Source organism: Semicossyphus pulcher, unplaced genomic scaffold, assembly GCF_022749685.1.
Source record: "Semicossyphus pulcher isolate SPU_LCO1_2020_fin unplaced genomic scaffold, fSemPul1.0.p SCAF_27, whole genome shotgun sequence".
NCBI classification, from domain to species: Eukaryota; Metazoa; Chordata; class Actinopteri; order Labriformes; family Labridae; genus Semicossyphus; species Semicossyphus pulcher.
Genome location: NW_027211701.1, coordinates 5,587,334 through 5,610,796, shown reverse-complemented (window position 1 = coordinate 5,610,796; position 23,463 = coordinate 5,587,334). Strand labels below are relative to the sequence as shown.

At 40.4% G+C, this 23,463-nt stretch overlaps 1 protein-coding gene across 2 annotated transcripts in view; it reads left to right on the top strand.

Moving 5' to 3' along the window:
- The first annotated feature begins 564 nt into the window (after positions 1-564).
- LOC138604980 (endonuclease V-like) overlaps positions 565-23,463 on the top strand; it is a 98,793-nt gene continuing 75,894 nt past the window's right edge. Inside the window, exons 1-5 of one of the 2 annotated variants that reach the window (XM_069677033.1) lie at positions 565-594; positions 2,268-2,439; positions 6,265-6,399; positions 12,553-12,592; positions 14,364-14,476. In XM_069677033.1, the coding sequence (XP_069533134.1) occupies positions 578-594; positions 2,268-2,439; positions 6,265-6,399; positions 12,553-12,592; positions 14,364-14,476 (477 nt within the window). In that variant the 5' untranslated portion in view covers positions 565-577. Of the gene's footprint in view, positions 682-2,267; positions 2,440-6,264; positions 6,400-12,552; positions 12,593-14,363; positions 14,477-23,463 lie in introns of both variants that reach the window. The other variant, XM_069677032.1, reaches the window with a different exon arrangement.

The following is a 23,463-nucleotide window of genomic DNA, read 5'->3' as shown; positions in this document are numbered from 1 at the left end:
GGTAAATGGAAAAGGAACATAAAAAGTACTTTTTTTTTTTTTGAGATAAAATACTCAATCAGTTTCTATTTTATGCTTTTGTGGAACAATTTTGACAAAGCATTAAGTACAAAGCTGTACAATATACAAAATCAGTAAACAGTACTAAACATGAATATAAAGATATTGTTTATATGATATAAATTGAATATATACATTAAATATATACAACCTAAAATAGTTTATTACAAAACAAAAATGAAAAATATGTAATAGTATATATAATAAACATGTATGTACCATATATCAATATAATTTAATAGAATATATTGTAAAATAGTATAGTTTAAAATTATAATATACAAAACAAAAATACAATACCATTTGAAATATAAATACATAGAAACATAAACATAAAAAAATACATTTATAAACCAGGAAATGTGTAAAGTGACGTCATTATTTCAGTGTAATTTACCCTTTAGGCCACAAGAGGGCAGAAGCAACCTGCGTAACATTGACACCAGACGCAGGCAATGCGCCACCCTCACAGTGACGTCAGTACACGGAAGCAAAACATTGGGACACGCTCGTACTGATGGTCGCGTTACTTCTGTTAGTTGATTTTCCATATTAAAAAAACAACAGGCCTATAAAAATGTTCGCTGCTCCTGCAGAAGATTTGGTCAAGGAGTGGGAGAGGTCAGAGTGCTATTTTTACATGTATATAGCGGAACTATCCATTCAAAAAACACTACACAGAGAAACAATGTTATCCGTGGAAGTTATCCACAATAGCTACTAGTAATCAATCGCTTACTTGAGGTAGGATATTGGTAAAATAATAATAATAATATTAAAGTGCTGTGTAACGGGGTGACAGATGTAACTGTTAGACATGACTTTGTCTTTGTTACTGACACTCTCTGTCAGTAGCTCTGGACCTGTGCCACCACTACTCAGCAGCCATTGATTTGTGAGTTTGTAATGACAAGGCCAGTGATTACATCATGATTCAGTATTATGCAATGCAGGCCACAGGTCGTGTCATTCAAGACAGACATAAATAAACTGTTCTTGTGACTACCACCTACAAAATACAATGTGAAATCCCTTGTCTCAAAGCAAAATAGTGTAATATTGGGAAGATAAAACCAAGAAAAGTGTAGTAATTCACAATGAATCCGTAATAGCCGTAACAATTAGGCATTCGCTAAGAATAAACATTCTGTGTTCAGCTTCAGGTTTGAGACTGTTGGTTGGACAAAATAAGTCATGTAAAATGTCACATTTCTGACATGTGATTGCTAAATGATGATGAATAGTTGGAGAAGTATTGGTCATGGAAGTTAGTTGCAGCCTTAAACGCTGAATTCTGCTCAGCTAGTCTGTGTACGTTTATGTACTTTCTATATGTATACAGGAACGATACTACAGTAGTAGTAGTAAACCAACCAAATATCAAAGGAAAGGCTTCATTTTGGGAAATAAGTAAAGGTATGTTTGTTAAAAGTCATGCAGGAATATTGTAAGTTGAAACCATTAGTTGATTTATTTTTAAGTTACTTGACAGAAAGTTAATCTGCAGTTATTTTGACGATGGATTCATTCTTTCTGTCCTCTTTAAGCAAATATGACAGAAGTTGGCTGGTTACGGCATCTGAAATGTTTTGAATTGTGCTGCTATTCTATGCCATGTATGAAACTTAATGTTTGACCTTTTTTAGTTGGACTTCGATAAAACAAGTCATTTCAATCAGTCTCTTTAGGCTCTGGGAAGTTATATTGAACATTATTTAATATTTTAGCAATTTAGAATTTTTAATAATCAATATAACACACTGTTCATTCAGAAAATGTAATGAATAAATAAATGATATGAATCAAGAATGAAACAACCATTAGTTGCAGCCCTACAAATGCTGTAGTTTGACATTACGGCTATTGCCAGCAATCACAACCTCACTCATCACCAGCCAAACTCTGTTACATTTCTTAAATATTCAGTAGTATTTCTCTACGTTATGGTGTGGGGCTATGTATGTTACTTTTTGTAATATTAAGCATATCCTGGCCAGCCTCATTACAAACCATTTGTGTTATATTTTAATCATAGAGTGTAAATTCTAAGTTGATTTTGTGATTATTATTATTATTTTACTACATTTTAATAAGCGTAAATATTACTCGACCAGTGCTGGTAGTTGTGATGTTGGAGTTTTAGTATTAGTCCCTGCCTTTGTACCATGATTGCTTTGTTAGTCTACAGCAGTGTGTTCTCTGTGCAGTGAGCAGGCCCGTCTCAGGCAGCAGGTGGTGGAGGAGGACACTGAGGACTGGCAGAGGAGTCCAGACTTCTCGGGCTTGAAGCGAGTCGGAGGAGTGGACCTCTCCTTCATCAAAGGGGATGACGTCAACGCCTGTGCCCAGCTCGTCGTGCTCAACTACCCTGATCTGGAGGTGAGCTGTCCCCATAACTTCTTACACCCATTAATTACAGATGAAATAAGGAATCTATGAGCTCTGTCGCCCTCTAGTGGTGTCAGGTCGCAACAGCAGCAGTATTGATGGAAAAGTCTGGTGTAGCAGTGCACCATCACTTACATAACGTGTTTTTTATTTATTTTTTACAATAAAGATAAGAAAGATCGCCACAGACACCCATAATATTGACACCCATAATAAATATATAACAATATATCATGTTGTACAATGCTATTAATCTTTTGATTTGTCCTTATTTACTTTATTTGGATTGTTGACAGCAAGGTCAGAGTAATTCATTTCCTGCTGCGACTTCTCTTCACAGAGGCTGTCTGCTGGTTTTGTCAGCCATTGAAGTGATTATAAAGGTTATAAAATTTTCACATAACATAACTTTAACACATATTTAGTAACAAGTAGGATTTTTCCTTGCATTTTGTCAACAACACATTCAAATTGTGCCCCTCCTCCTGGTCTCTTTGTCACCAGAAGCTCACTCTCACTCCCTCGTGCGAGAATACGCCCACCCCGCCGAGCTAACACCGACAGCATCACGGTTATCTTTGCGCTAGCATGGTAGATGCCAGTTACCTTTGTGCTAGCATGCTAACCGCCGCTTACCTTTACGCTAGCATGCTAACCGCCGGTTACCTTTGCGCCAGCATGCTAACCGCTGGTTAGCTTGTCCTACCCGGTTTGAGGCACCTACCTGTCCAAAAAAAAGAAGGCCAACTCTGCATCGCTCTTTCGTCATGTTCGCAGGTCTGAATGGGGCCCAGTTGCTAGTTTGAACCACTCCCACACTCACCTATATGCTGTGATTGGCTCAGGGAACCACAACAGCGCCCCTCCTGAAAACGTCCCGTGCAAAGCAAAACAACAGAATAGATGCAGAGGGAAGGGTCTCACAAGGGTATGCACACACTCATAAACACACATGTATAGAGGCCCATAAGTGATTAGTAATATTATATTATATTTGTAAAAGTCCATATTTTATTTTTCTGGGAAAATCCTGCTTATTATACCTTTAATGTGTGTTGCCTGACCAGCGATTGTGCTTTGAGTGTTAGTAATTTCCTGCACATCAGAGCCCTGAAGCTATTTGTTTTTTAAGTCTCTTTTTGTGGTTTGACAGGATATTCTCAGGGGAATTTGAGAAGGCAATAGTCCAGTCATGATTGTTCTTCTTAGCCTGTTCCTCCATGTTTACAGCTAGTCTTTACCTTTTTATTTGTGCTGTTTGGTGTTGATTGCTGGTTGCATACACCTTGCTAGATCAGAGCTTATTTTAGCTTTAAAAAGCTGTCTGCTGCTGCTGGAGACAAGGTTGATGAGATCAGTGAGACTGAACAAAATAATTCAAGTTGTGGCTGCAGAACCAAATCAAGTAGCATAAATATTCTAAAAAGCTCTGCAGAGCTGAGAGGAACGGCAGAGTCTCTCTGAGACTCTGAGAGGCACATTTCAGATTAAGCATTTGTAATTTTGATTATCTTTTATTAATATAAAGATATTGATGGAAGCAGCTTTTAGTTGAATCTGTAACCCATTTAACCCATATTTATTTAACTGTAAGTAATTTCCCTATGTCATGAAGTTGTGTTTGGGTCGATGTATGTGGACAGGGCAATCAACAATAAAGATTTTTTGTTCCTGCCATAGCAATGTAACAACACTGAGGTTGTTAGTTTTATCTATGGATAAAGCACTGTAATAGAAAATGTAGCCTACAGTTTCATGAAGGAATACCTGTTAAATGTCAAAACAGAGCTTTTGAATGTTATTGATTCTGTACAACAGCTTTCTAATCACTTAACCTCTGCCCACTCTAAGATGTGTAATGAATCTCATGTTCATGCCACAAAAAGCAACATTATTCTGCAGGAGAGCCAGGGCTTAATATAAGATTCAGCTCAAGCTTGATTCTTGTTAAACAGGCTGTTGTTAAAGTGACCTTGGCAGTCCCCATTCTCATTTCATTTACTCTTTTATGCAGCCTCTCACAAGCATTCCTCCTTCCTTCTATTTATCTGTGCATTAACATGGGCTGCTCGTAACTTCTTATTACACATCCCATTATAATTAATGGCATTTGTCACTACATGTTGTTGATGTATTGACCCTAAGAGGCTAATGAAGTGTTGTTCAGAAATGTTGTCCACTAATGGGATTATGTTCCCTGCTTACGTTTAATTTACTCCAACCCCGTCACCTAGAGCCCTTTGTGACATGAACTAAGTATTTTACACTTTGCATTCAAATAAGCTGAACTCGCACGCAAGACACACTTCTAAGAAAAAATCCTTTTGTCCAGATGTCATGAACTTGCCTCGGTGTCCAAGTGAGAGCTTTTGCATGTTTTATCCGAGGCCTCTGCTTTAGGCTGACTCTAAAGGTGTTTGTATCACGTTTTACATTATCTGAAACCTAAATAGTTTAAGCCCCAGAACACCTTGGTTCCCAGCCTCCTAAAATGTGCTAATGTTGCCCAGGATAGTAAGAAGGTTTTAGGAACACACACAAATCATGAACGTTATGAAATTTAATTTTAAATTTTAGTTCAGTTTGAGAGGCTTTGTATTTAAAAGATGTTTTTAGATACAGTTCTTGCGAACAAAAAATGCATACACATGCTGTGAACTGCAGTACTGCGGATTCAGTCAATTTTCTTACCATGCCTTCAGTCAGATTTGAGATTTTAATCTGATGACATTAGATTTGAATGAATCAAATCAGATTATTTTTATTTATTGATTTTGGTTTGTATAGCAAGAACTCACTCTGACTTTTCACCTTTGACCTTTTCAGACTTCAGAAATGGTTTGAACCCATCTGACTAGACCGTCCTCTTTTTTATGTTATTTAGAGAGACACCGAACATGAATCCACCATAGTTAGTACTGAGCACTCGACTTTATATAAATACAGTCAATTAAATTCAAACCTCATCAAACCTATCTATAATTCTCACTGAGCTTTATGCTTTTTAGTGTGCCTGGACTGACCAGCTAAAGGTGCAACGCAAGGCTGGCGTCCATGCTGTCAGATCAGGTGGAAACCTATTTGTGTGTTGGTTATTGTGACAGTCAATCACTGATAATATTGTGTCTTAAATGCCCTATGCACATTGCTGGAATGATCTGATTTCATCGACAATATAAAGTATTGTTCCATGATTAGACAGAGCTAATCATTGTAGTGGGTACTTGCATGGAAAGAAAGGCACCAAAAATGTTAAAAGTAAATGTTTTTGTTTGCTGAATTTGTTTCTTCAAAGGAACACAAGACATGACATTAACATGGCAGATATGTGTGCTGTAGCAGACAAAAACATGTGATTTAATCTTAAAACTGTATAACTTTGATTTCTAACAGCCTCCACTTATGAACTCAGCAGGTTATCTGAGGAGAATAATTTGTCTGATTTTCAGTTTATGTTGAAATCAACAACAAGCAACAGATGTTTCACTTTGTGCCAGATTGGGCGATGTAGGTGATTATCTTTCACAGGTTGTGTGTGATACCGGGGTGGACACATCTGTCCAAAGCAGGCAGCACTTGAACCCTGACTGCTCCATTCAGGGCCACAGATGTGTTCAAATCCAGAGCGGTCATGTGTTAAGGGTGAATGACGTGAGCGAGCAGGAGGGGGATCAGTGTTCGGCACAGTTTAGACATCAAGATGCACCCATGAGGATATCCAACTTTTTGTTCTCAGAGAGATAACCACTCAGCTATCTTGTTGCCTTAAGGAGTATTGAAAAGTAACCAGTGTACCTGTCCCCTCTTCTTTTCCAGGTGCTGTATGAGGACAGTCAGATGGTGACCCTCACGGCCCCGTACATAGCTGGCTTCCTCGCTTTCAGAGAAACCCCCTTCCTGCTGGAGGCTCTGCAGCGGCTGGAGAGGAACCAGCCTGATCTTATTCCTCAGGTCAGCTTCTTATTATTTTCTTAGATACAGTATGAAAATATTTTAACTAGGTCCTGAGCTGAGTTCTGGAGCTAGTTAATCATTTTTATTTGTCATTCGACTGCATTAAACCAGTGTTTAAAAGACTGAATGTCTGCAGCCAGGTTTGCAGTTTAGTTTAGTTTATCAGTCTTTTTAACAGCAGCCATGCAACATGCAACAGTTACGCTAGAATTAGGTAAATACTGATTTATATTTGCAGTCATAGGCAAGCAATATCATACAATACAAACAATTTACATAATTAACTATTAACCAAGTCATCATATAATTTGAGCAGTTTCTGGAATGTTCATTTAATATATGATTTGGATTAAAACTAATTTCAAATGGTTCCAAAATTAAGGTAATCCTTTATTGATCCTCAGAGGGGAAATGTGGGTGTTGCAGCAGCACAAACACAAAATAGCAAGTAAGTAAATGCAGTATAAAAATAGGAATAGATAAAATAAATAAAATCAAGTAATAGGTATATACAGCTGTTATATGAATAGGAGTAAGACACAAGATAAAGTGGCAGTTATGAGATAAAGTGACATGGTATGGGTAACAGCAGCAAGTTTCTTTCCAGGATTGTCTCCACCAGTCAGAGCAGATTTGCGAAGAGTTGCCAGTCTAGCTTAGCATGAAGCATGGAGGCAGGGGGAGCTTGCCTGGCTTTGTCCAAAATTTAAAAATATATACTTAAGAAAGCTCACTTATTAAACCTTTGTATCTCTATAGTTGTTAACGCTGCACCCAAACAAAAAAAATGCACGCTGTGTTAAAACTGCAGGAGCTACACAGAGGTAATCGGCAAAAGAACAACAACAAAGAACATGCTTATCCATTAGAATCAGAATTAGTGTTTGAAATGGCATGCTATAGACCATGGGCCATAGCTCTCTAGGTCCTGCGACCAGGTTTTTGTGAGCAATGGCTGATTTCTTTGTGCTTCCTCATGTTGCAATGACCCAATATTGTGCAGGACCCCACCTACATCAATACGCCCACAGGAGTACAGATGGGTGCAAGTAGGATACATTTGCTTCCTACAAATTTGGAGCACTCTACAGAAATTTTTCAGTATGAGTGCTGAACCTGAAACAGGAAAGGCCTTCCTCAAACTGTTACCATAATGTTGGAGCACAAACTCTGCTTTGGAAAATATAATTGTGCTATAGTATTTCGACTTAAAATGAAAGCTGAGGCACTGAGGCAGCTGTAGGCCAAAAGTATGTGGACAGGAATAAATTACATGGTATAATGCAAAGTTTTTGAATGATGAATACAATCAATCAGAGCTGCTGCCATCATAAATTTGGCAGTTTTGACCAGACAATCAAAATTATACTTTTTCCCAGATTTGCCACGTTGTCATAGAGAACACATCACATATTAGTGCAGACCCAAGCTCTCTGAGATACATCTGAAAACCAAAATGAGGCTACAGTAATGCTGTAGTACTGATCATTGTAAAATGATGTATTTATACATATACACAGACAGTCTGCATAAACAGACAGCTGTAGCTTCGACAAAACAGAATGATTTTTTTTTTTTTTTTAATGTTCACAACATTTAATACATGCAACAGAAAAGATGGGTTGGGACGGGGTAGGGGTAAGGGGTAAGGGTTGGGGGTGAAGGAGGGGTAAGGGGTAAGGGTTGGGGGTAAAGGAGGGGTAAGGGGTAAGGGTTGGGGGTGAAGGAGGGGTAAGGGGTAAGGGTTGGGGGTGAAGGAGGGGTAAAGGGTACGGGGTAAGGGTTGGGGGTGAAGAAGGGGTAAGGGGTAAGGGTTGGGGGTGAAGGAGGGTTAGCAGGCGGGGGGGGGGGGGGTTGTAGACGGGTGGAAGGGTTAGGAAGAAAGGAGTGGGTAAGATAGGTAGGGAGTTAGGTTACAGAGGACTGGGTGTCCCACAATTGTCACATGACTCAAACAAGCTGCAGGGTCACCCTCCTGACTGTTGCAGTCAGTTTGCACCCCTGTTCTTTTTCTTCCTCCTCTTCTTCTTTGCCTCTTCATCTTTTTGTTATTTGTTTCTTTCTCTTCACTCCTTTCCATCTCCTTCTCCAACATAACATTTTCTTTGCACTCCACTTTTTCTTTTCCCTCTTCCTCATTATTTTCTTTCTTCTGCTTTTCCATCTTTTCTTTGTCTTCTTTTATCTTCTCTTCATCATACTCCTTCACTTCCTCTTCCACATTCTTCTCCTCCTGCTCCTTTTTTGGAGCTTTTGTCTCCTCACTCCTCTTCATCTCCTTCTCCTCCTTTTCTTTGTCTTTGTCTTCCACCTTTTCATCCACCTCTTTCTTCATCTTCTCTTTCTTATCCATTATCTTCTCTTCTTCATCTTTCCCCTCCTCTTTAATTTGTATCTCTTCCTGTTCCTTTCTTGCTGTTTTATCCAACTGCTCCTGCTCCTTCATGACGGTGAGCATCTGAAGAGACAAAAACAGTATTTTTTACTGCCCATCTGAAACCACCTGTAAGAATACAACAAGTCAGTAATCTGAAGTGAAACACTGAGCTGAGGCAGCATACCTGCAGCTGATTGGCCTTATCAATGAGGCTCTTCTCCAGAGCATCACACCTGCTCCTCCACTGCTCCTCACTTCTCCTCAGCTCGTTGTCCTTTTGGGCCAGCCGGTGCAAGGTGTCAATGTGGGCTTTGGTTCTAGCCCGTCGCTTTTTAACCTCCCGTATGAGGAGGTCATCTTTTTCTTTGACCTGCTGCCGGAGCTGGTTCACCTCCACTTGTTTATGCTCTAACAGAATCTGCTCCTCTGAGTTTTATTTTCCTCTTTGAGGGACTTTATCTCATTGATTGCAGAGTACAGGGCATCTCTCAGACCCTGCACAACTGCATTAGCAGATTGTGGCTGGGGCTGCTGGGGCTGCTGCAACACTGCAGCCGGTCTGTTTGGAGCATAAAAGGCACCAACATGCATCTGCCCAAAAGCCTGAAAGACAGCAACATACATATATGTAGTGGATGGATGGGAAGAAAAGCACAACCAGTGTGCTTATTCACACACTGTGTTTAGGGACAGTACCTCCTGGAGCACTCAACAGGGAGCAATTTAAATTGAGACATATTTAACCAAACCAGAAATCTCCACAGCATATAGTATTGACAGTGTTGACTGTATTTTCTGTGTTTTACAAAGTTATGAAACAAATTCTGCAACATCTGTTTCTGTTGAGTTTGTTTGGAGTTAAGTTACAGCTGCAATAACTGCTTTAAGTTTTAAAACACTCACTAATGAGAACTGTACAGAAAAGAGGCTTCCTTAAAATATGAAGACATTGCCTTGTGAGGCATTTGGTGAAAAATGAGATCACCAAGAATTGCGTCTTGGTTAAATTAGACAATCTTACCCAGTTTCCTTGGCTGAATCTTCTGTCCATGACGGTACAGTTAAGGTGAAGGTGAGGCCGGGAAGATTACAGTGGTAACAGTTAACTCAACAGTTTAAGCACAGTTCAACTTGATATTGTCCAAATATCAGGACTTTTTTCAGTTGTTGTAGTAAGTATAGTACTTTTTAGAGTGGTAGATGTAAGAAAAGTTTTGGTTTGCAATAGTTGATGGTTTGTTTTCTAGTAAGACAGAGAGGTACTACTCAGGTCTGTTGGTTGAACGCGAATGAGCTTTCAGTATAGAACAGGCTGCATTCTAGATATGTCCATTGTGATGCAACATTCTACAGGAATTATGACGAGGGAGCATTCTGATCATGTGTTCCATCTCCTCATCATTCAAAAAAAGCTTGCAAGTTCTATCATAACTTTCAACAATAATGCACTAATATTCTATTTTCACAGGTCACAGGTACTGAATAGACTTTTGCTCTTGAAAGTAACAGGACACAATAGAGATGATGCTTACACCCCAACCTGCATTACCACTAACATACCTGAGGCCTTAGAAAAATGTAACATTTAAGAACCCTGTAAGTTACAAAGGTCCAAACTTTGAAAATGATATTTTAAGTGTGAGTGTGTTCTATGTGTCTATGTTCTCTGTTATCATAGAGATAACAAGACAATACATTAATCATGGGAAACTGCGAGGAATGCTTAGGTTTTGTTTACCATGTCCATCAGTCATACACCGGCTATCCACAAACTAAAATCCAGGTGTGGGTATTTTACTGAGCAGCATTTCTCTGTTAACCAAGTAACTTCTAAAACATGGAACAGCTTCTCTGACAATTTTTTATAGATAGCAATAATCAAACGTATGACTACTGCAAAGCCTGGGCCTCTCTTTAAAGTGGTGAGGATGACACAAAAAGGGTGTGCAGGTATAAACGTAACATAAAACATATCCAGGTCTCTGGTCATGTGGTAAAGACATACACTTGTCAATTCTTTTTTACCAAATACATTTTAGCATAAAATTTTTCTTTACTGTATTAGTCCATGCCGAAGGGAAGCATGACATCAGCTCCCAGTTTGACACAGTTCACACAGTATATTCTTAAATGAATCATAATGATAAAACAAATGAAACACAATTACAATGGCATTACCATTGAACAACTCAGCTGTCTCATGGTTGAACAGCTGAGTCCTGGTGTAAATGGAAGAAATGTTTAAAATAAGTTTAAGGTAAATTGGAAAGTGTCTCCATTTCAATATTAGCCACCAGAATAGATGGTAGGCCTATAAATACATGGCCCACCCAAATGTCCCACCCACCAAATGTAAAAAAGCAAATGTGCCAGGTGCAGACCCTTGCGCCATGTACTTTATACTATATACTGTATATTGTATCTTCTCTTCTGCTCTTTGGGACTGCTGCTGCCATTTCAACTGACGTTCCAGCGCTTTGGATTGTGGGATACAGTAGGCGAGGTAGACTGGTCCGATGCATACTGGAGATTTTTTCTGAATCAGTGCGACATCCAAGTATTTTTGGCATACTGCATATTTTGCTTTTGTTTGCATACTGCATACTACACTTTGGCCAAATCAGTACATACTGCGAGTATAGTATGGCATTTCAAACACAGCCTTAGTGTTGTGTTAGATGCTTACATTCTAACAGAAGGCATGCTAATGGTACATGCTAATTGTAGCATTTTGGCTTTCGCTGCTAGCTGCATTCTAAAAGTACAGATGAGGCTGTGAACTTTTGTCATTCACCTTAGCGGTAAGCATGATGAACTGAAGAGATGAGTAGTTGTGAGTAGATTACAGTCCGACCTGATAAGACTGACATTATCAGGCTTGTTTAAATGCTATAAACCTTATCTTACTTCGTGCAAATTAAACACACAAAATTAAATGCAGCTACTCGGACAAAAGCTCTTCTATCCTCCTTCTCACTGTTTCTCAAAAAGTGGCCTCATATTCATCCTCACCCACTCACTTCTGCTTGTCACAGCCCACATGCCTCCCCTGCTTCCTCCCACTCTGTCTCTCTTTCACCATGCGCAGGTGTGCAGACACACACACACACACACACACACACACACACACACACACACACACACACACACACACACACACACACAAACACACACACACACACGCTGAATTTTACTTGCACTGACATTTAACCCTGGACAGATGCAGTCACTGCTCCCTTTATCTGCAACCTTTGAAGTGAGTTATTCGCGCTCACTTGTGATTCAATGCTGAAATCTGTCTGCAGAGTCACCTTTGGCTTCAAGATTTCATCGCTGTGCTGGAGCTGGAAGAGTTACAATATCAGTTTGAGCATCTTTCCTCTTTTTCACTTTAACTTTTTGAAGCTCAGAATAGAAACACTCTGCTCTCTCATATCTATGTCTGACAGCTTGAATCAGTGGTATCAGTGGGGGACACAGACTATAGATACATAGGGCTTTGAACATGTTGTATCAGGACTACGACAGCTGGAACTAATAACATTAGCCATACCCCTGTTCTATTGAAGTGTCTGAGCAGATGTGATTAACATTATTCATCACACCTGTGCTGTTCTGACAATGAAATGTGTTTATGTGACAAAATGCTGAACTCACAGGTCTTTAAAAGCATATTTATGACGTTTGAAACATGAACAGTTAACAGCTTAAGCTTTATTTTGTACGGTAGTTAAATTAATCCATGTTGTGTATGTTTTGTTCACCTTCAACAGGTGGTGTTTGTGGATGGGAATGGTCTCTTCCACTACAGAGGTAAGACTGCTGACACACAGAGCCAGGAATTGTTTTGGAATAAATGGTGCAGAAACTGTGAAAGAGCAATGTGCAGGTTGGAGACCCCAGTGAATCAATGTGGAGGAAAATTATTTAGTGATTATTTTTTGCTTTTCATTTATTATTTTTCTGGCTTTCTGCCTTTATTAGATAAGACAGATGAAGTGAGACAGGAAATGTAGGGAGTAGAGAGTGGAGGATGACATGCACCAAATGGATCGGCAGATCAGGAGTCGAGCCTGCGATCAGTGCAACGAGCACTGTAGCCTCTGTACATGGGGCGCCTGCTCTACCAACTGAGCTAAACCAGCACCCTGCTAATGATATTTTCAATTAAATATATTAATTAATAAACTACAGGGGCTTCTGGAGCCACTTTTGTACGTTGTCTTATATTTCCGCATCAAAACAAACGTAACATAATGGAGTCCTGCCGATTAATGACAGGTTTAACATTACATCTAACTGCCAGTTTTGTAATTGAAGAAGAAGAAATAGTTAAATCATATGCACACAACGGACCACAGGCTTATAAGTATGAGCCTGTTAGGTGTCAGAGAGACCAGGAACATGCCCAGGAGTAATATAGCCACAGGAGAGACATGGAGCTGTAGTGCAGCGAGAACCACTGGAGAACTGGTCAGGTGTCGTGATGAGTGACCGGCGTTAGCTAACGATATCTCACACTGTGCTCACATCACAACATTGTAAAGTAGTAGCAAGTGGGAGCGTTAATACTACCCATTACAGTTACTAATGGGCGGAACACTGCGTTCCTCTTCCTGTCAGGAGAACGGTTGGCTAGCTAGTAATTGTGCAACCGGCACAAACCCAAAAATTAACCATCATATAAACCGGTGAAATGCAATGTTAGACTACCGAAATAATACCTACACAATATGATACGACCACTCAGACTCACTACCACCTACTTCTGCACGCTGAGCTAATGCAGAGTCGGACGCAGCGAGTCCCTCTTGTTACGTAATATGACGCGACGTTGGAAAAAAAAGCTGCTTTAGCAACTTTACTGAAAACAGCCACTTTTTCCTTCCTTTTTGTTGGCACTTAATGACTTTGTTCCCTCCTGTCTTAATCATTGCTTGTGTTGTATTGACTCTCAGATGTACGTCGCTTTGGACAAAAGCGTCTGCTAAATGAAATTGGTACATTATGACATTGTAAATAAAATGACATCAAGGATTAACCTTTTCCACAGCCAAGACTGAGTATTAATGTAGTAAAAAGTTTAACCTGCAAGTTGCTCTTTAAGTGATAGACTTCACACAACAAGATGAAACCTCGTGAACAGCTGGACCGTGTACAGTCAATGTGCCAAAGATAGCCAGTGGTCTTTTATGTTAATTTCTGGAAACAAGCCATGAAACCACGAGTGAACGTTTTGAAGGATGCTCCGACACTCAGTGAAACTGAAGTTATTGTACATTTCTGATGTTTTTGTCTTTTCATCTTGAAAAAGAGTTAAAGAGCGCTTTACTTAGATGCACTGATCTTGAAGGTGAGTCTAGGTACCTTTTTAGGTCACTTGGATACATTTTCCAAGCTCTCATCTCTCCTATTAAAAAATGGCTCATCATTGTCCTCGGTGCTGTTGGCTGTCAGTGAGCAATCAAAAAATATGTAGGCTATTGACCACAGCACACGTGAAGTCAAAACTATTGTTGCCCTGTAGTTTCTGTAAGCTTTATTTCACTCTGGATTTGACATTCTTACTGTTGGGACCCTGCAGAGTTCGGCCTGGCGTGTCATCTTGGAGTGCTGTCAGGGCTGCCGTGTGTGGGCGTGGCCAAGAACCTGCTGCAGGTGCAGGGTATTAACAAGAGTGAAGAGCACCAGTCACAGGTGAGACTCTAAAATTTCAGACATGTTTTTTACCCAACTTGAACCCAAAGTTTCCCACACTTGTCTTCCACAAGTTGCACATCCTTCGAGCTCTGCCATGTTCCTACAGAACACATCGGCGTATAAAGGTGCTGAAACGTTAATGTGCTGCGTCATATCATATACAGTTTTTTTTTGTTGCTGTGTTCAAAAGCAGTTTCTGTTAAAGAGCTGCTGACCTCGACAAGAGTCATTGATGAATTATTTAAGTGAAGTTATCAAAGTGTAATCACCTTTTCTGTTGTGTGTTTATTGCTCTCTGCTTTCTAAAAGAACGAAAGAAATGTCAGAGAGGGAACAAGCAAAGGGCAGAATCCTCAATTACTTCTAGGTGTGTGTGTGTGCATGTGAACTCACACTTACGCATCTACTTGTGTGTGCATGTGAGTGTGTGCTGTTTTGACAGTGTGACTTTTATTGCAAGCCAAGGCCTCCTTGTGTAACTAATGCTAATGTGACTTTCTGAATACAAATCAAGCTGGAAAAAAACCTCTTGGTTAAAGTATAGACTGCAAAAGCTAGATTTCATTAATATGCAAATGTACAATTTGTTTTGGAGCCTCAGTGACCTGTTGAGGAAAGAATAAAAGCATGTCAAAGTCAAATCTGCCTGATGAACAGGCGTCTGGCCAGAGTCGAGCAGGTGTAGAGAATTTAGAGAATTTGCAAGAAATTAGGAAATTATGTTGCTGTCTCTTTGAACTATGAGAGTCTGAAGTTGTAATTGTCAGAATTTCTGCGAAGGATTTGTGTTAACTGTCGATGCATACACAATGTTGTAAAAGTGGACTACCTTGGCTCTATTTATTTTTTTTACATGTTTTAGGATCTAAATAACCAGCAGGTACAAAATATATGGAATGGCTTTAACGTTATCTTTCAGGGCAAACTGGCTTCTGATCAAAAAGGCTCAAAATGTTATTCAAAGTGTCTGACAGCATTACAGTAGGAATCCCTTTTAAACCAGAAATAGCTTATCATGCCTTTTTTTTTTAAAGCCATCTCCATTGACAAAACAATTTTACCAAGCAGTATACAGAAGATACTCGTCTACAGCTGCCGTGATCAGTTATTTTTATGTTGTCATGTTGAGTTGGATCCCAGCTAAATTTAAAAACACCAGTCACACAACAACAGGCAGCAGTAGACCAGCAACTCTCGCTGGGCCGTTCCTTTCAGAGGGAGGGGCTCAATGCACACTGGGTGTTGTAGGAATGTAGAATGGGTGAAACCACAAGCTGTTTGTACAACTTTCTCCACAGTTATGGCACCAATTTTAAATATTATTGCTTCTATCGATTACAGAGAACACCAGCTTTGACTCACAGTGGCTTTTTCCAGGGGTGAATTGCTCCTTTAAGTGGACACACATTGATCAGCAATTTGCTCTGAAGAATAACGTGGCAGCCATTACAGCTCATTTTGTGACTGCAGGCTTAAGCGACCTCCTGGAGAAATTTAAACAAGACTATGTCAAAACCTATTTTGTGGCAGACCGGTTCAGGTCAATGTGCGCTTTTGTGGGCAACACTGGAAGTGTGGCGTGTGCGTGTCGGCTGCGGGACGAGTTTATATTCAATTTAAATGCATGAAAACAGATGAGAGTCTTCCCGCTGCTGGCGTGACACGCACGTATCTTGCGAGACTCATCCGCTGAAAATATAGAGAATAGGAGGCTCCCCTATTTTTAGGCGAGTCAAGTAGGTCAACACTTCTGGTACGCTTTTTCAAAGTAAAAGCCTGATCTGAAAGTCTGACTCACCTCGCTTGTACACAATGCTTTTATTTTGAAGTGTTTTCCGGCCATTGTTGTTGTTATTTTTTTTAACTTTATTTGACAGGCTCCTTATGACGGTTCCTGCTTAATTTTCTTTGAAATAAAAACCTAGTCATAAGTCTCCCGCGGGCCATAAGAATATATGTTAGTAAATATAAATAAATAACTGTAGCGTAATTCGGTCGTAGATTGCCTGCACTCTAATTTGACTACTGGAAATTAAAGTTGAACTTTAACTAAAAGATTTAACCTATTGTTGGTATTTATCGGGGCACCACCCTATTTTGATAGAACAGGGAAAACTTATAATTAGTTACCTAATTATTTTAATTCAATCACATAATCTGAAGGTTGCTACAGTCTAGAATTGAGTTTGTTTCACGGTGTACAGAGGCTGAGTACTTCACACATACAAAACACGTAATGCAGATCTTTATAAATGAAGAATTTATTGACCAAACTACTAAATATACATGAGAGAAATGAATACGGTGATGAGCATGAAAACGATTAATACAAGGATGAATATGATGGAAAGATGGACTGAAAATGAAACCTGTAAAGGGAGCACGGAGCAGCAGCTGAGATATTGGGAGGAGCTTCTACTCTACTCTAGCTACTTCTACTCTAACCCCTAATACCCTTAATACTACCACATCAACTCCAATATACAGTAAAGCAAAGTTAGACCTACTCTGATGGAGGAGAGAGTCAACCGCGCTGTGAGGCATGCGGAGGTCGTCGGACCGGCGTGCTCTGGAGCTTCAGGTGCTCTGACTCACTCACTCACTCACTCACTCCCTCGCTCGCTTGCTCGCTCACTCACTCACTCACTCACTCACTCACTCACAGACCCATGTGTAGGGCTGACCCTAGCGGTCAGCCAAAAAAAGCGTAATTCCCCTTTAAAGCACTGGTTGTCCCTCTGGAAAATGGTTGAAAATAGGATTTACACTGAGCAAAACAACAAAAGAACGATTAGAGAAGCTCTGAAAAGGACCCTCTTGAATCCTCTTTTTTTCTTTTAAGGTGATTGTGATGATGACTGACCTCAAGTTCTTAACCTGACAAAAAGTTATTATGCACATCTCGTCAATCAGTAGGAGAGTAGTGATGGGCATCTCATTTAATGAACAGTGCCACAAAGACGTTTCAAAGGGAAGTATGGATGGTTTCAGCAATCATCTGATCTCCTGCTAACTCAATTAGCAGGCAAAAGACTCTCTGCTTATATCCCCAACGGTCCCCATGTAGTAGTGTAACATGCTAATTCAATTCTCTGTAGGAGTGTATCCGTCTCCCTCAATTAATGTTAATTGATTTGGCATCAGAAGATATGGGTTCGTCTCTGCTGTGGGAGGAATCTGATCTCTTTGTTTTCACAGAACATGGTCACATCTGAGGATGCAGTCACATATCAGCTGATACTATCTCTGTGCCCACATGCTAATGGTGTCGGCATTACACGCCCATGATGCATCTCTGGATTCAAGCTATCTTTGCATTCGTTAATGTGCATGAAATTTTAGAACTCCCGTCCATATCGATGTAATTGACGCTCTCTGGTGCTCTGACTAATTTGTCTACAGGCTTGCACAGAGTTGCGACGTCTCAAGTTGACAAGAGCTTTGCCGTTTGAGCGAAATTAGCTGTGACGTAATCTGTGAAACACAAGCCATATTAGGCTCCCTACCAAATATCAGCAAATTTGATATAAAGAAACAAGATTAGCCATTACTGGATCCACATGCACACCAGCACGTACCATTGACGAGCGGTACGCTGCCATACTCAATTAGATGTCAGACAGAGTTTCTAAAAACGCAGTGAGAGTTTTCAAAAACCAATATGCAGTCTGAGACGAGTCTCTGAAGGTTACAGAGAGAACTTTCTCTCAGACGATGTAATGAAATGTTCAAGCCTCCAGAGTAAAGGTGTGAATGCCTTTATGAGACACAGGTGCACAGATCCTCAAAGGTGTTAATGCTACAAAATATCAAACTCAGCAGCTAAAGTACTGTGTGCAGGTGTAGCACCAGTACATACACACATTTGTGACAGTTAGTGAGATTTATTTGTATATGAAATGATAAACTGGAAAACTTGTTTATTGTAACAAATTAGTAAGGCTTATATTTAGCATTCGGGACTCTATTAAAGCCCCCCTCCAGTGAAAATCCAAGTGTTTAACCTTGAAAACATCTCCATGTGGTGTTCTTCATGTGCTACAAGACATATCAGGGACAACATCAGCAGTCATCTCCATGGCTGGGCCTGTCTGCTTTTAAACTGCAGTGTACCAAGGACAGGCTGAACAACATGTTTTCAGATTGGCAGGTTTGAGACACAACCTATGGAGCCAATCCCTTTAATAGACAGGGTGACGCTTTGGCATTGCGCGAGCCAGCTTGACCGTCATTATAATTTTTGCAAACTAACTACTGACCACTAACGTTAACGTTACTACTACTAATTATTACATTTCAAGCTAGCTAAGTTTCAACAAGTTGCCACTAAACGATGGCAGAGACGCGTTTTGTTTTCGCGACGGAGCGGGCGGTTGAAAATTTGCATAGTGGGCGGGGACGATGCAGATTCTGGAATTTTTAATGAGGAAGAAGGAGGAGATGCCTTGGGAGGATTTTTACAAGGCAATTCAACGTATTTTGCAGAAAAAACATGTCAGACAAAGTTTAATATTTCAAGCAGAGCATTTTTTTATGTCTGAAAACATGAGCTGGTCTTTAAAAAGGTTTAGCATTTAAGATGATTTATATCACTGTCATGTCTGTACGTTAAGTTTGGAGCAAGAGCCACTAGGGGTTAGTGGTTAGCGGACAGGTGACTTAAATGTATAATAAGTAGGATTTTTCTCTTTGTTCGGCTCTTCGTCACCAGAAGCTCACTCTCACTCTCTCGAGCGAGAACACGCCCACCCTGCCGAGCTAACAACTACAGCATCACGGTGACCTTTGCGCTAGCATGCCAACTGCCGGTTAGCTTTGTGCTAGCATGCTTGTCCTACCCAGTTTGAGGGACCTACCTGTCCCAAAGAAAAGAAGGCCATCTCTGCATCGCTCTTTCGCCATGTTCACCGGTCTAAATGGGGCCCAGTTGCTAATTTGAACCACTCCCACGCTCACCTATACGCTGTGATTGGCTCAGGGAACCACAACAGCGCCCCTCCTGAAAACGTCCCGTGCAAAACAAAACAACAGAATAGATGCAGAGGGAAGGGTCTCACAAGGGTCTGCACATACACTCACCAACACACTTTTTATTACGTTATACCTTTAAGTCATGTCATCACAGTGACGTAACCACATGTGGTACAAATGTCCCTGTACATCATCAAAAGTCAAAGCCTTTGTGCTTGTGTTATGCTTATTTGCTTTCTGCTGTGAAATAATACCAAGATCATGTCTTTGTGTTGAATGCATGGCTATTTTGAACTTTCAGTTAAGCCAGTCTCACTCCTTCTCCTTGCTTATGTATTTTATGCTAAGCTAGGCTAACAACACATTGATCCATGCACTGAATCAGAGATGTTCAGACAGGTCATTATACAATCAGGGAAATGTAACATTTTATGACACTCGTCTTAGCAGCACACACTCGCAAGATCTGGCATCTGCAGTCTCCTCTCCCTGTTGGTGCTGAACTGTCAGTGCAGCCTCAGTTTCTCTCCAACCAGAAAATAACTTGAAATTTAAAGGAAATTCTAAATAAAACTATACATTGATAGTATAAACACATTTCTTTCCTTAAAATGGTTTTATTGTCATTAGTGTTATAATTTTTTAACATTTCTTTAGGGGCCAAAGAGACCCTGCCCACCTCAGGGACAGAAGGTGTATACCATTTCAGTATTTCATTACACTGCGGTTGCTTGTAATGCATCATCTCTGTAATAAAAAAATGTCCTACCTGTACTTTTCCACAAAGTTGACTAAAAGGGAAGAATACGAAAAGGAACATTTAAGCATTGGGAACATGCGTGCATGGTTATCTCATATCCATCATTTTGGTAAAACGTCTTTTTTTCTCCTTTAGGAGTACATTTTGGAACAGATAAGTTCTCAACAGCCAGTGTGTCCATTAAAAAGGACGAATGCATCCTTTTTGAAGTGTCCTTGAACCAACCAGTTCCTTTCTACCTGCTCAGTTGCTCTAAGTTACTTGCAGCCGAATGCTCAGGAGATGTAAATGTAATGTGTGTGTACTAGAATAAAGGCAGGTGAGTGCTGTGGGTTTTTATCTTCGCCAAGTCTGAGACAAAACAAAACGGATGAAAGAGGAGAAAAAGTGTTTCTTTTCTTCCTCTTTGTCCTTGATGCACTTTGGGAAAATGATACACTTGCTGGAGCTCTTTGCTGCTGATCGTCCTTCAATTACTCCGTCCTCTTTTATTCTGTACCTCCTCTCATTCTCTCTCTTTTCTCACTTTTCCCCTTTCACTTTCTTTTTCTCCCATCTCATCTCTTTTTTTTCCCTCTGTGTCTTTTTGTCTTTCCCTTACAGCCGGGCTTAACTAAAACTAGTGTGTTATTGATGACTTGCTCTGTTTTTCTGACTTCTGCTGTTCTGGCTTCAGTCCTGCTCCCTGCTTCACAGGAGCCAAACCTCTCTCTCTCTCTCTCTCTCTCTCTCTCTCTCTCTCTCTCACACACACACACACACACACACACTCTATTGGCCTCATCCCAGTCGGGATCGGAGGCCCTGTGCGGCCCCTCCTGTCTCCCCGCTGGCTGCTTGCTGTAATCAGTCATAGTAGAGCAGACACCCCATCCATCACGGAGGCTAAGCTCCCATCATCGCTCTGGCCTGGAACCCACAGCACACCTGTCAACAGCAGCCCACGTCACCACGTCTGACTTTGCTCTGTCTCTTCAACTGTGAGACCAAAACAAACTTTAGATGCTTTAGAAAAAAAAAAGTTCTATCAGTTAGCTTAACATCGTCATCCACGAATCAACCATACCAAGGGCCGGTTTCACAGACTTTGATTAAGCCAGGAGTAGGCCTCAGTGTGTACAAGTTAAACCAGGAAATTGAAGTGGCTTTAATGAACATGGCCTAAGTTTAGCTTAGTTAGTCGGAGACTATGGATTCCTGGAGTAAGGTAGGTAAGCCTAAATGAGAACAAGCCTCATTAGGTTAAATATGAGCACATGCTGTTGGTCTAATGATGCTCATAAAAACCTGGAATGGATTCGAAAAACACCATGACTGGTGTGAACCTTGAGATAAAATAACGACAGAGGCAACGATAATTTGTTCAAAAAACTTTAGTGAGTCTGAAAAAACTGAACAATCCAGTAACTGAAGTAAAAGTCAAACTACTACAACTGAGCAAAGAAAAAGAGTGGTTGGGCTGCAATTTGCAGTGAATTCAACGCAAATGAAAATGTTACAAGAACAGTAAAACAACTTCAGGTGAGATATCTTCATTGTTTGCAGTATTTCACATTTCTCATATTTACATTTTTGTGACATAAATGTTATGTCTGCCTTTATAGACTCTGTGGAAGAACCTTAAGAACTGGTTTAAAAAGTGAGAATGCAGGGATCAGAAGGGAGCGATTTAATACTGGTGAATTGAGTGACTTGCTGTCTGGAATAACAGAGCACCAGTAACCTCTGGATGGTATACCAGATGATGACCATTCGGACAGTTCAGATGAAGATCTGAGCACAAATGATAAATATACCAAAGAAAGTGGTTACTGTCTGTGGTAAATATATTACACTGTCTGTTTCAATCTTTATTCTTTTTGGCTGACCGCCAGGGGTAACCCTACACATGGGTCTGTATCTGACTGACTGGGTGACTGAGTGACTGAGTGAGCGACGGTACTTTCAAAGCCGTAGAGAGTTGCAACATCACAATGGCAGATCATTGAGCATATTGGACCTCCACTGACGTGAATCTCTGTCTATACAGCTCTGGATACTTTGTTCGGGGCGTAGGCGGGGCTGCTCGTCCACTGCTCGTCCGCTGTCCTCACCTACGTCCGCAGCGTGCACCTGCTTTCAAACACATCGTCATCTGCCTCATAAGGACAGTCCTTGTAACACATTGCCCACAAAAGCGCACATTGACCTGATGCGGTCAGCCACATACTAGGTTTTGACCTTGGTGATTTGTTTCATTCTAGGGACCAAATGAGTTTATTGCTCATTTCTTTCAAGAATAAGCCATAATGAATACATTCCATATTTAAATGCATCTCATCTGGTTGTGCTGCAATGTAAAAGCATCTCTGTATGTAAGTCCTTGTTGGTCATTGCTTGCTTTAGCCATGGGCACATCTGCTTGATCCTGAATTTCCATTGGAGGATCAGGACAGCAGCACTGCTTCGGGTAGTTGTGCAGCACTCCAACAAGTGTGATTTTTTTTGTTCTTTGTACGACTGATTTGATACTTGACTAACAGGAAGCCATGATGGACTCTGATGTAAAAATGGTTAGTTATGGTTTGTTATAAACCCTGAAAGGACCAAGTGTTTCATTCTTTGTTTTTTTTTTAAGGCCTATGAGTTAATTGGCTTGATAGCATCTCAGTGGCTGCTAAGAATAGAGCTTGTTCACAGTAATGCTCACAAAATCATACAGTGTTTTCTCAACATCTTCTTTAACCCAGGAAACATCAGACTCTCCATACGGGGGCGTTGGTTTAGCTCACTGGGTAGAGCAGGTGCCCCATTTACAGAGGCTACGACCTCGACGCAGCAGACGCCGTCTTGACTCCCGCCCTCGGCCCTTTGCTGCATGTCATTCCCCACTCTCTTGTCCTAATATTTCCTGTCTCTCTTGGCAAAAATAGCCAAAAAAATAATCTTAAAAAAAAAGAAACTCACCTTTAGGAATAAGAATCACATGCAATCTACGAGATGTACATCATCATCCAAAAACTTAAGGACCTGATGTAAAGCTATTTAGATGTAGATTAAGATAAAGACGTATCTTTTTGCTGCAGTCTAAGGAACTCTAAGCAGTGTTGGTAGACAGTGGTGGTTCCTCCCTCATGTAAGATCTTTGGTTGACAAAAGCAACCTGACTTATTGCAGATGCTCTTTTTCATTCTGTCGTTAATTAAAACCTTGACCACAAACATTACATGGTGCTGTTACATGGATGTTACTTTGTTGGTTTGGTAAGTGGTCT